This window comes from Aquila chrysaetos, chromosome 6 (genome assembly GCF_900496995.4).
Source record: "Aquila chrysaetos chrysaetos chromosome 6, bAquChr1.4, whole genome shotgun sequence".
Lineage (NCBI taxonomy): Eukaryota > Metazoa > Chordata > Aves > Accipitriformes > Accipitridae > Aquila > Aquila chrysaetos.
Window position 1 is genome coordinate 9141459 of NC_044009.1, and position 13063 is coordinate 9154521.

General features: G+C 45.3%; 1 protein-coding gene across 13 annotated transcripts in view; it reads left to right on the top strand.

Annotated features, from left to right (window-relative positions):
- Positions 1–13063, top strand: part of ZBTB40 (zinc finger and BTB domain containing 40) — a 43168-nt gene that overhangs the window by 11723 nt on the left and 18382 nt on the right. For all 13 annotated transcript variants that reach the window (XR_005932663.1, XM_041124249.1, XM_041124248.1 and 10 more), the window contains 3 exons: positions 4434–4614; positions 5147–5289; positions 10639–10831. Coding sequence is in view for 12 of the 13 variants with exons in the window: in XM_041124249.1 (XP_040980183.1) it covers positions 4434–4614; positions 5147–5289; positions 10639–10831 (517 nt within the window). In the remaining variant the exon portion in view is untranslated. The remainder of the gene's footprint in view (positions 1–4433; positions 4615–5146; positions 5290–10638; positions 10832–13063) is intronic.

Sequence of the window (13063 nt, forward strand, 5' to 3'; positions counted from 1 at the left end):
TGGGTGGCTTATCTCTATAGGCAAGCAGCGATGTGTTTTGGACAGCAAAGCCTGGGCAGCGTGGGGGCTTACGGGTGTTCATGGGGGTTTTGCAAGCCTGCCTGTTGACACTGAGGCTGTCCCAGTGTTCAGGCTCCCTTTGGTTTCAGTGGGATTTTGCCTTGGATGTAGCCTCTGTATTTCTATTCCTTTGCTTGTGAGCTTGTACCTGCATGGGTGCCTTGTTCCCCACAGTGCTCCTGTCTGCTCCCCTCTGGTGTTGCTGCCTTATTTCCTGCTACCTCCAGCAGAGATTTGTTAGGTCGTGAGGTTTTTCCCTAAGGAGGTTTGTGGTGCAGGGCTTGCTTTTGTGAGAATTGTTGCCTCTCTCCAAGTTTGATGTTACGTTCTGCTCCCTGGGCTGAAAAATGCAGATTAGTTGCTTTTCTATTTAGGGAGATATGATTTTTGAGGTTGTTTTTGTTTTAGAGTCTCTCTGTGTATCTCACATAAACTATTCCTATTTAATTTGGTTCTAGCCTGGGTGAAACCTGCTTGGAAATGAGAACAAGACTGAAATTGCAGTAATTTGGGTAAGCGTAGAAGAGCTTTGCTGGTGTCAAGTCTTATCTTCCTGTGCTCTCTTAGAGAAACTCAATTCAAATTATTGCACAGCTCATTTGTTCCCTCTACTACTGGGTTCAGATGAAGTGGGGGAGCGTTGATTCTCCCACGTAGAATAAATGTCACTGTGCTTGTGGATCATTTCCATTGCCTATGGGCCTGTCCAATTATTGTCGTCCTTCGTTTGCAGCTGCAGGGATTTCTGGATGCGGCAGAAGAAAGAAGTTTCCCGTTATCTTCTGCATCCTGATTAGGAGTGATGGGTTGTGAGGGTTTTATTTTGTAGTGGCAGAGCTGGAGAACTTTTTTTCCCCCTGTTCTGGTGTACTTGTGTGGAAGTTTGGGCTGAGCTTTTGTTCCTGTTGCAGGGAGCAAGCAGGGGTCAGCATTCTCCATGGAGCGTTGCTGTTACTGGGGTGTCCCTCGTCAGTGACGTACAAATGCAGGCTTGAAAAAAAAGCACTTCAGATTTCTGAACTAGAAATGGGAACGTAGTTTTTCTGATTATTGTACACACAGTGATAATTGATTGACTTCATGGTGCAGTCATAGCCTAGGAGCTTCTCTGTTGTCCATATGTATAGAGCCCCTCCCTGTGCTGTCCATGCCATCGATGCTGCAGGCAGCAGCTTTGTCCATGCAGGTTTCCAGTGGCTTTTTTTATATTTGCCTCACCTTATGTACATGGAAAATTAACCAGTAAAAAAATCCAAAGCAGCTCATGTTCATAGAGGACTGATGATTATATCTCTGGAAGTTTCCCCACGGTGCCCAGCCTCCTGCCATCAGGGACTTTGCAGCTTGCTGAATGGCCAGTGCAGCTCTCCTCAGGGAACGGAGGTGGCACTGAGGTACTGGCACAGGATTTACCACGTTCAGGGGTGAGTCTTGTAACTGAATGTGCCTCAGCTTGTGAGGGAGGGGTCTGAAGGGAGCTAGCTTCTTCTGTCACCCTAAACTCCATGGCTTTCCAGTCTGTCTCTTGCAGATCCTTCCCCACCACACTTTGAGTGCTTGCATTTGCTCTAAAGGTGATGCTTGAGAGAGATCACTCAGTAATAGTCAGTGAAGTGGCTTTTTGCTGAGATGTGCTCTCATGATGAGAGCAGGAGCATGGATAAGGCATGAAAAGCCATAACCCTGCTCACCCACCTGCAGAGAAGAGGCTAGTGGCCAGCTGGGCTAGTGGCTGCACTGAACAGCCCTCCTTCTCTTCCCACATCCCTCTTTAGTCTCAGTTATGGGGCATCACACTCTCGGGTGGGATGTGCATTACTTGCCCATCTGGTTGAGGTCCTCTCTGGGTCCCAGGACATCCCTCAGGTTGGTACACCAACTGAGTTCAGCCCAGCCCAGGCTCAGGGTCACTCCCTACAGGGCCAGCCACCAGCTGCTCTTTGAGCATCCCTGTCCCCACCCAAAAAACTTAATCTCACAATCATGTTGGAGCGGGAGGTGGAGGTCTTGGAGGCAGTGGCTTACTAGGAGTGTTGTAGATTGGTGTGAGGAGGGAAATGAGTGGCTGGGAGGACACAGTGTTAACTCAGCTCTTGCACATTTCAAAAGCAGGTTGTAGCTCTGCACGAGCAGCCTTGTGCGTCTTCCCACCCAAAGCAGCAGGTTACGTTGGAAAGAGCAAGAAATAATAAGGAGCGATGGGGCAGAGCAGGAGATCCTGCGATGGGGCAAAGGGACATGGCAGTGTAGGAATTGATTGTATTAGGAAAGAAATCTGGAAAAATGTGGAAGATGTGCAGATGATATGGAGATAGGAGACCTACCTCCTGGGGCGTTACCTGCAGAGATTCCTGTTCAGAGTTTGCCTTGGGGCTGCTGTGGAAATGGGGAGGTTTGAGATGAACTGGGAGGGCTGTTTCATGGTGTGTGACCGTTGTGGTACTGAGTTAGGAGTGTTGTGGCCACCAGAACTGACATCCTCAACTGGGACCAAACTTCTTGGTGGACATTGAACCTATTTGGTGGCACAGCTCAAGCTTAATCTAGGTCTCAGTGACTTGGTTTCCCTGCTCAAGGAGATGGTCTTTTGCTCCAGTCTGGAAGCTGGATATCTGCTAATTTGTGCCAGTTTGGCCATGAAGGGTTTTGCAAGTGTCCCAGGCAGTGAAAGCCTAATGGATCAGGCTGTAATGTGTGGGCATATTATGACTAAGTGGAAGCTGGAATACCAGTATTTCTCCGTTTTTTTCCAGGATCTCTGGGAATTGTTAGTGCTTCGAAGTAAGTCTAAAATGTACTGTGTGCTCTTTCAAAACAATGCTAAAAGGCTGTTGTTCCCACTGAGCAATGTGTCCAAGGAAAGGTCTTCCGGAACGAGACTATAAATAGCAGAGCCCTTCAGTTTCTGAAAACTCATTTCCATTAACCAGATCTATGCACTGAGGAAGAGATGTTATCTGGAGCCCTGGGTAGCAATGCTGTGCTGATTTTAATTAAAAAAAAAATATTAAAAAGAAAAAAAACCAGTGCAACAATGCAAGTTACTTTTCATCTATATTAGTAAAACCATGTATTTGACAGGGTGCTGAGCACCTTTAGGATGGTGAGAGTCAAGATTTTTTGTGTTTTACAGGATCATTTTGATCTGGAAGGGGCCACGCATGCAAACCTTGACAACAAACATGATCTGGTTATCAAGTCTCATTACAAATTAATGTTTGCATTAAAAAAATACCTTTAAGCTTGTTCTTCAGCATGTCTGTGGCATCTCCTTTCTTCCTTCATAACAGAGCCCTTCATGTCCATGTCTCTCTGTTCAGCAGGAAAAATGCCGTTAGCGGGTAGGAGCTGGGACCCCTGCAGCTTCCCCTCTGTGGATACTCTTTGCAATAGGTCATTGCACTGTCACGCTGCCCTAATATATGAGCATTTACACCTGCTAGGAAAAGCAAGTCCACCATCCCCCTGGTGAGGCCCCAAGCAGTTGCATTCAGTCTTTTTATCGTAGAAATAAAAATGACAATGACAGCAGAAAATGGCCGCTCTCTCTGGAGCTGGGCTAAGCTCTCCACTTCAAAGGTACTTTTATAGCATCCCTGGAGTCTCTAATAAAGGACGCCTGCTCTGAAAGGCTGGCATCTCTCCTGGAGAGCTGGGGAGCCTGTGTCTTTAGGGGCAATATTTACAGCGTTAAAGGGCTCCGGGGAAATGGGAGCAAGAGTTACAGCTTATTTCTTTTCCTTTTATTTCCATAACTGTGCAGGCATGTTTGCTTCTGGTTGCTGTTTTGGGTCACTGGAGTTGATTTTGGAGCTCTGGGCCTGATTGCCAGGCGTGCTGAGAGCCCACGACACTCAGAGTTTGCATGCCTCCTCTCCAAAGCTTTCTCTAGGAGATGCAACTCCATTGTGACTTGAGGATGGAGATTCCTGAAAGTCCCACTTAAAATGCTCTCTGCTTTCTGTGCAAGTGATCATCTCTCTTTGTTCTGCAGTGAAATCTAGTATCCCTTGCCCTAGCCTTGGGCTTCCAAAGTAACAGTGTTTAAACCATGTTTTATTAGGTCTCAGACTTACTGGCGTTTGGCTGTTAGGGGGAGAAATGAAGAGATGTCTGGTACTGGAACCAGCTCCAGTTTTTGGGACTTGCTGTAAAGATAAGGGTTGGCAGGCAGGGCTTGCTGCCCTCCTTCCCGGGGCTGGTGTCCGCAGACTGGAGCTTGAGTGTGTGTCTGTGTCGTTATTTTTTGTTTTGTTTATTTTTTTGTCCCCTGAGCAAAAAAAACCCCCAGGATTCTGCTTTTTTTGTCAGTTTGTATAGGGCAGTTGAGTCTGTTATTAAAACCTTCCCTGCATTTGCCTGTTCCATTGTAGGCTCTGGTTGCCTGTCTGACAGAGGCAGGGGAACAGTCGGTGTTCAAGAAGCTGCTGAGCAAAGTGAAGGATGCTCAGACCCTCGTATCTTTACTGAAGCTGTTTCAAGATGCAAATCCCAACCTCAGAGCAGCTTTGCTGGAGAGGGAACAGGGTAGCGGAGAAGCCCTGCAGCAGACAGGTAGAGAATTGGGTGCAGCCTCTGGCAAAGTGAGCGGGCAACCTTACAGGCAAAGCAGGTCTCCAGAAACCCTGTATCCTTACTCGGATGCAGGAGGCTTATCCCGTGCTGGCCAACATCCTGGAGTGTTTCTGTCCCATGGCAGTGGGGTGTAGGCAGCGCAGGGCTCTTCCCATTGCTGCCTGGAGGGCTGGATCGATGGCTGCGCAGCCAGCATGGGTCAGAGCACAGCTGAGCCTCAGGATTGAAAGCTCCTTTCTTACTTGAGTCTGACACAAAGCAGTGGCCTTGCAAACCTGGTGTTAACCTCCAGCTTGCTTTATGGCTTTGTGCTCTGTTAGATAAATGAGACGTTTTCCTTTCATAGAGTTTAAAGAGAATAGTAAAGTGGTTTTCCTCTGCTGCGTGTGCTTGGGATGAGCTTTGCTATTCACTTAGATCTTTCACAGAGTCTCACTCTCTTCAGGAGCCTGTCAGTTCCTTCAGACTGACTTGTTTCTTCTCTTGTGTTTCTGAATCCTTTTCCCCCTAGAGACCACAGACGAGGCAGAGACGCTGACCGCTCGCTTGCTGGGACACAGGGAGGAGCTGATCCAGAGCGTGACACAGCTGAGCCCCATTGTAGAGTTCTTGGAGGCAGCAGAAGAGGGATTCCTGACCGCCTCAGAGAAGCGGGTAAAAAAAATCTGAAATAAGGAAAACTGTGGGGGTGTGTGTGTCTGCAAGGCAACATCTTACTGCATGGTTTGCCAAGTGATGCGCTAGCCTCACCTGGCAATTTCACCTCCCTTTTGCACAGCACGGACTGCACATATGTGTTGTCTCAGGTCCTTCTGTGCTGAACTGTGGGAATAGTGAAAGCTGAGCTGTGAAGGCCACCCCAAGACCAGGATGAACACTGCCTGGTACAGCGTCAGACTGCCCCTGCAAGCAGAGCCTCGGGCAGAGGAGGTGCCTGGTACTCCTCGTAGGCCCTGAAAATGCCTTTTGTAAGCCCGGAGAAGGCTCTGTAGTGGAGTTTGGTTTCAGCAGAACCACTGATACCTCTGTGCTGCCTGCTTGCTAGTTACGTCCTTCTGTGCGTGGTCATCAGCTTACCTTTCAGCTGACTCCCTCAGCTTTAACTCTTATCACACAGTTGCTGCAAGAGTAGCACATCCACTGACTGATTTTTTTTTTTTTTTTTTTGTTTTTTTGTTTAATGTGTTGAATGCAGCAGTTGGTGGGGAAGACTGTTGCTTTCCCGTAAGCAATTGTGTTATGTATGCTGATTTGCAGACACCATAAAGGACAAAATATTGTGTATAACCTGCTTTCCTTTGTGTTTTGGGTCGATCTGGCTATACCCCGCCTGTGCAGCTGAAACTTGCAGGGTGCCCTAGCATGCTGCGTTCAGTACACAGCTTGCACACCTTCTGTCCTAGTTTGTCACATCAGTTAGTTCCCCTGATGCAGGATTATAGCGAGTGGAAAGCACTGTTGTGCTCAGTGGCATGAATGATGTCTGCTTTCTGTCTGAGTGAGCCTGACCAGAGCCATGACAGGTGGGCTGAGAACCTCTGCCTGTCTCTTAAGTCCCTCAATTATTGTCTTGCTCACTTGCATGCAATCCCTGACCAAGTGTCCAACCTGGAGCATCCCTGAGTATGGGCGCAGCTCGGTGCAAGGAGGGCCTAAGAAGGTGCTGCCAACAGAGGCATCTGCCTTGTCCTCATGGGCTAGGGTGTGACTGGTGGCTGATGAATTTTCCCCTCTGAAAGCAGCATGGCTGAGCCTGGAATGGCGATGTGAGAGGAGAGAGCAAGGTGTGAATGCAGCAAAGGACTTGGCATCTGCTGGGGATATTTTGGCTGTCGGCAGACACCTGCATGGGGGTGCCTGGAGCTGAACTCCTAGCTGTGGAAGCTGCATCAGCAGTGGGGAGATTAGGATTTTTCATATATGCCTGTTCATGTTGCAGTGTGGTCTTTCTTTTAAAGGCTGCACCTTTTCCCTGCACTCTTCTTTTTGTCTTAATGAAATTAGGTAGTTAAAATGCAGCCATTTTTTATCTTCCTTCCCATTGAAAAAAAACCAAAACAAAACACCCAACAATAAACCAAAACCAAAACCATTCTGCCATCATAATTCTGTTCCTTGGGCACAGGATACAGCCTTTAATTGCATCATCATATACTAGGGATATATATATCCTGCCTTGTTTGGTGAAGGGGTAGTGTTATTCAGTATTTCTCTTTATCCTCTTCAGTCACTCTATGCTCTGTTTGCTGCAGAGCCTCCAAACCCTGCTGTGAATACAAAATCCTTCTTCTCTCTATGGGATCCCTTCATGTTCTTGTTTTAGCCCACAGGTTCCCAGCAAATAACAAATGTATTTGGGGAGCACTCCAGTGAGGCTGGGTGCATAGCTTTTTCCCTGCTGTGGCACAGGAAAATAAGGCAGAAATTGCCAAGTGTAGACTGACTTTGGGGGGTTCCCTTTTTTCCAGGCTTGTTTTATTTGTTTATTTCCCCGCTCCCCTCAGACAAGTGGAAAAGTGCTTAATTATTTCAAAAGTTAAATTAAAATGGTGGGCCTGTGGCATATGTGCAGTTGAGATCTCTAGTGTCTCATGTGCAGTACTGGGAAAACGAACATGGAATTAGGAGCCACCTCTGAAGGTTTTGTCTTACCTGATTCATCCAGCACTGCACTAGAGCTCTGGGCTGGCAGAGTTAGGATCTAGTTCTCCAAGGGTTCATAAAGACAAGGCTTTCCTTTTTCTTCTCACAGTCACTGCCTCATTAGCTACACATTTATTCAGCAAGACAAGTGTGAGTTTTATGTGTAACAGCCTTTTTTCTAGGTAACTGGGTTCTTTCTGTGCCTGGTCCAAGCTGTGCATGGAGCAAGTCTGATTTTCTTTGCTGGAAAACCAGTTCATGATGTGTTGTGAAGCCTCTTTGTAAATCCCTGGTTTTCTGGGGAACTTTTTACCTAGCATTTCTATTTTTTGAGTGCTTAACTTTGTGGCTTTATTAGTGTTTCTGTAATGTGGAGAGGTAGGGTGGAGGATTTGAGGGATGGCTTGGATGCAGATTATCACTTAAAAGAAGTAAACTTGGATACAAAGGAAGAGCATGTGCATGGTGTCCCATGGCTTAGGTTGTTGCACAGTTCAGAGTGACCAGTCCACAGTACAGCCCTGAACTTGGAGCATCAGAGTAGCTGGTAAAAACACCCGTCCTTTCCTTCTGTCTGGGCTCTCTTCTAAAGGGGACTTGGGTATTTTGAGCTATGTGCTTTCCCTCCCCTTTGGCTCCAGTGCCTACACAGCTTGATGCTCAAACCAAACTGCTTCAGAGCTAGGACAGGTACCAATGACAACACAAGCAAGGTTACTGGCCGTTGCAGGAGCTATCTTAACTGGACACACTGGGGGATGGAAAAGTCCTGCTGCAAGCAGAATGGGGAGATGTTTTCCGACCATCTCACCTGGTGTTGTCAAAATGAGTCTCAAAATGTCAGCACTGCATCTGCCACTGCCAGGGACATCACTTCTGTGCCTTTTGGCACTTGTCTGGGAGCAGTGGTAGGTTACAGCGTGAACTCCCCAAAAGGATGCTGCTCTTGTACCCCTTTTTGTGTTCTCTTAAAGGAGGACTTCAGTCGGAGAGATCCAGAGTCAGCTCAGTGTGAATTAGATGGGAGGATATGTCAACAGGTTCACTAACAGAGTTTTGACTATAAAAGGACAGATCTTCAGAAATGAGAGAAACTAATTAATGAGATCAGCTGCTTGTAAGAGCACAGGAGGAGCTGTTGGATTAGTTTCTTTTATGTTAAAGGTAGGAGAATTGTCTGAAGTTTGCATCCTGAACAAGAGAGGAGAATTTGTATGAGAGGTTACAGACCTGAGTGAATGAATAACTTGAAGAGTATTAGGACCTGCAAGGAATGTCTGAAATGTCCGACAGGCAAAGAAGTGTACTTCAGAGGTATGGAGAGAGACTTGTGGCACGTCAGGCTGCCGGGCATCACGGCACATACTGTGACAAGCAACAAACATTTGTCTGACCAAGTAAAGGAAAAGAATAATGAGAGGAGATGACCTGCAAACTCACGGCTGAGCCTAGGGCCAAATCCAGGAGAAACACAGAAATGGAGATTTCCTGCAGCTGAAATGAAACCACAATTCCAAGGGCATCCCCCAACAGAGTGGAGGAGCTAACACATGTGGCTATGAGAGCGACAGCAAGGTTTATTACTGTATTTTCCAAGTTGAGAGTGGTCCCTACAATTGATGACCAGGACAGATGTGTGGGAGAGGGAAGCACTGGTCTAGGCAGTCAGCTCTGTGGGTGCACAGGAATATGTGTTGGGACAGGCTGGAGGGCATATGTAGCTGAAGCACTGCATGTAAGCAAAAAACAATGGGATAAAATGCAGTAGAGGGTGTTCAAGTAAATTGTTTCTGCCTGACCTGGAATCTTTATTTGATGAGATAAAAATGTTTTTTTCTGCCTCAGTCTAGACTTGAGCAAAGCATTTGAATTTCATGTGAGGAAATTGTTAAACTAGAGGAAGCGGTGATATTAAAAAAGGATGTGTCTTATTGGGAGATAACTACAGATTGTGCCAAAGGCAGGACTGACAGGTTGGAGCAAGGTTACCAGTGGGATTCTTGGCACTTACTTAATATTCACACTAATGTTATTGACACAAAAATATCAAAGCATGCTTAGCAAAACTTGCTGATGAGCAAAACTGGGATCTTTTGTCCACACAGAGGACGATCTGCAAGAGGGAGAAGAATTACATGGCTGCAGAACTAAGTAGTGAGAACTGAATGACGTGGTAGTGTAAAGTGAAGGGCGTGCATTTAGATGCAGTAACAAGAACTAAGAATTAAGACCTCATCTGAAATTTCTGTGTGCAGTTCCAGTCTTGTTCAAAAAAGATGAATTTGTATTGAAGCAGCGACAGATCTGCAGTCGTAAGATCAGGGGAGTGGAGAAGCTGTTTTATGAGAGGAGCTGCTTTATTTAGACAAGTGAAATGATGACTGAGAGGGAATGTGATCGTGCTCTTATAAAGAGATTGGAGAGGAAGGGTAGGGTAAACACCTCAGAGAGTTTAGAAGGCTTTTTAAGCTAAAAGATGATGTTGGCACATGAACAAATGGGTATACACTGGCCATGAATAAATTTAAGCTGAAAATTAGAAGAATCAACAGGGGAATGAGACTCTGGAAAAGCTTTCCAACCAGGGGAAAGGGAGCAAAAATGTAACTAGTTTTAGGACAGATCTTAATAATTTTATTAATGGGACTGTGTAGTGTAGTGCTTATGACAGCAGGGAGCTGGGCTGGTGACCTACAGAGTTTCTGCCAGTCCTACATTTCAAATGCTTAGGAACACAGCATTTGCAGAGAGGAGGTCAACCTGTATTTGTCAACTGGCTTTCCCTTGTAGGAGCCTTGTAGGTATTCTACTGGCATACTAGATCTTTTCCAAGTGATTGCATAAGAGATGTCTCATGTGGCCTTGTCATAGAAATAATCATTCAATTAATAGGATGCTTGTTTAAATAATGAGAATCTTATTTTTCTTTTTCTGTCCATCTCTGTCTTTCGATGACAAGCAGAAAAATTGGGGAGACAAGGGAAAAGAGACTGCCAATTTAAAAAGTATTTACTAAAATTATTAGATTAAATACTGTTTTGAACCCTATCATTAAGTCCATTTTTGTTTCCTTTGAAAAAATGGTTTTTTGCTTGTCAGCCACTTCCAAGAGCTAGACTTGGTGGAAGAACCCACCAGGGTAGTTTTCAAGGTGACACGTGTCAGATTAGCTGCAACATGTTAAGTTGTTCCTGTAACTAGCACTCCATAACACCTCCCAGTTAATCAAATGAGTGAAAGCAGTGGATATGGGTTTATTGCAGTACTGTGATACTGTTCCTGTTTCTCTGATCTCTGTTCAGATCCAAGAATTTATAGGAAGCTCTCACAAACAGGTTCTTGGCTGTTTCTTTGTTGCAGGTAGTTTTGGATTGCTGTGAAGGCAGTTCTCAGAGGGAAGCCATGCACAATCTGCTCAGGAAGGTAGATGAAGAGAAAACCCTGAAAGCGGAAAGTTTGATCAAACTTCTGGGGGCCGTGAAAGCATCATTCCCTGGTCTCCACCTTCTGCTAGACAACTTGGTGGCAACAGCAAATGTTTCTGATGGCAAAGGTATGGGTATACTAAACTTCAGAGCCTGGGGGCTCGCTTCAGGGAATTGCCAGGGAGTTTGGATGCTTGTCTGGACTTCAGCATGCTCTTATAATCTTACTTTCATGTAGGGGAATGGGATGGCCATTTTATTCAAACAAAAATGGTCTGGGAGCACTGGGGTAGGAGGGCTATGCCAGCAAGAAGGCCCCTGCTTTGCAATGAAATGAGCAGTGTTGGGCAGAAGCCTGTTAGGCTCCTTCCTTGAGTTTCACACTGATAGGGTAGAAGCTAGGATGTCATCTCTGGAAAAGAGGAGAACTGTTCCCTGCAGTGTCAAATTACTTTTTGATTTTGAGTCACTTAAAAGCAGGAGCAGCATGTGTCTCCATAATAAATAGAACAATTTTCACATAATAAATGCTTCATAGGTGAAGGCATCTTTACCAAACTCTGGTCCACTGGTGACTTTTCAAAGCCAGCAAGTACCATATGTTAAGCAAATACCTGAAACTTCCCAAAAGTCATAGATGTTTTGACATTAAATACAGGCAATGTCTTACCTGGCTGCTGTCTTTGTGAATTCCTTGTGATTGAGGGAGATTGTGGGGAAAATTTAGTTGGGGTGTGCGCCTGTCCTCGATCCAGGTAGCATTTCTGCATATCATGGTCACTGACTCGTGGTCTCCTGTGTGGAGCAGAGTGTGCTGATGGGAGTCCCACACTTAGTGTCTCTATTAGACATCATGACCTTGGATAGCTAGTCCCCTCCTTTTTGTTTTGGTGGGGTTTTATTGTTTGGTGCCTGCCTATGGTGGTTCAGGGACTCATGAGTCCTCATCTTTTGACTGGTGGGACAGCCTTCCAAGTTTGAGTGGGTTTAGGCACACACCTGAGCAATTCAGATGGAGAGGCAAATTTCACCAGCTCTGAAGTCACATAAAAATTAAAAACTAAATTAACATGCAGTGAAATGTAAATGAGTGTTTAATAGAAAGCAAAACTGTGCTCATAATGCTGATAATTTCCTCTGTAGCAAACATTCCCGACAGGCAGTTTGCTTTGTCATTTGTTAAGCACGATTGCTTTCTTGAAACACCAGACTCCCAACATGGTTAATTATCTAGTGGTAATACCCATTCCAAGGAGGAGCATTCCGTAATTATATAGAGTTGAATCTCCTCAAATTGCAGCTTGAACAAACAGAAGCACAAATATTCCTTATTGTGGAAATAAAGAAGGAGGGAATGATTTGAGCCACTGATGGCAGCCTTTGATGTCCTGTGCTGTCCTGCTAACAGAAAGGAGGATGTCTTGTACACTGGCGCAGGGCATACAGGTTATGGAGCTCACCTTGGTACTGCAGCTGAGCTGAGAGCGCATTCATAACTGCTCAAATTTGTGTAATGAAATCAGAAACATTCCGATGGGAGAAGGGGGAAAATATTTTTATTTGTAAACCATCCCCTGATCCATGTGGGGCACATCCAAGTCATACCTAAACACTATGGAGCTCAAGCACTTAATGAGGTTCACTTACCTTTGCCAGGGAGTAGACTCATGTCTCCAAGAAGTCTTTGTCCAGGGAGTTTTTCATATTAGCTCAAAATCTTCCGTTGATTATTCCCACAGCCTGCCATTGCCTCCTTCACCATCCTGGAGAGCTTTCTCTTCTTACCCGGCACCGTAGGTTTTCAGGGTCCCAGAGACTGTATTATTTTTTTTTTCACCAAGCTGTGTGTATTTAGCTGCCTTTCTCCCAAGTAGTGCTGTGTGAATAATAGATTGTTCTGTTTGGTACTGAACCAAAACGATTAAAAGACCTGAGCACATAAACAAAAAACATGCACAGATGTCTTGGATGAACTACAGTTTTTTGTTTTGGTTTCTCCTACAAAAGTATAACTATGCATCTTCTCCAATTTAGTAACTCCAAGAGTGAAAAAAATCCTTTTCAGATTCATCTGTTTGGTAATTTCCAGTTTTATTTATCAACTAATCTGGCAATAAGTACAATCGTATATTACTTTTGGTACACAGTAAATATTGCCCAAGTCTCTTCATTATCCTGAATAAACACTGTTCTTCTTTCTTGAATTAGTCCGTTGTGTCCTGATACCGGAGTGTCTTTAAAGGGTTGTGGTGTTACTCTAGAGTTGTTTCTCAGATTCATCGGGGCAAAGCTCAGCAGACCCAGCTTGGAATTAGATATGGGAGTGGGAAGGAATGAGTAAGGGAGGGAAGAGGGTATTA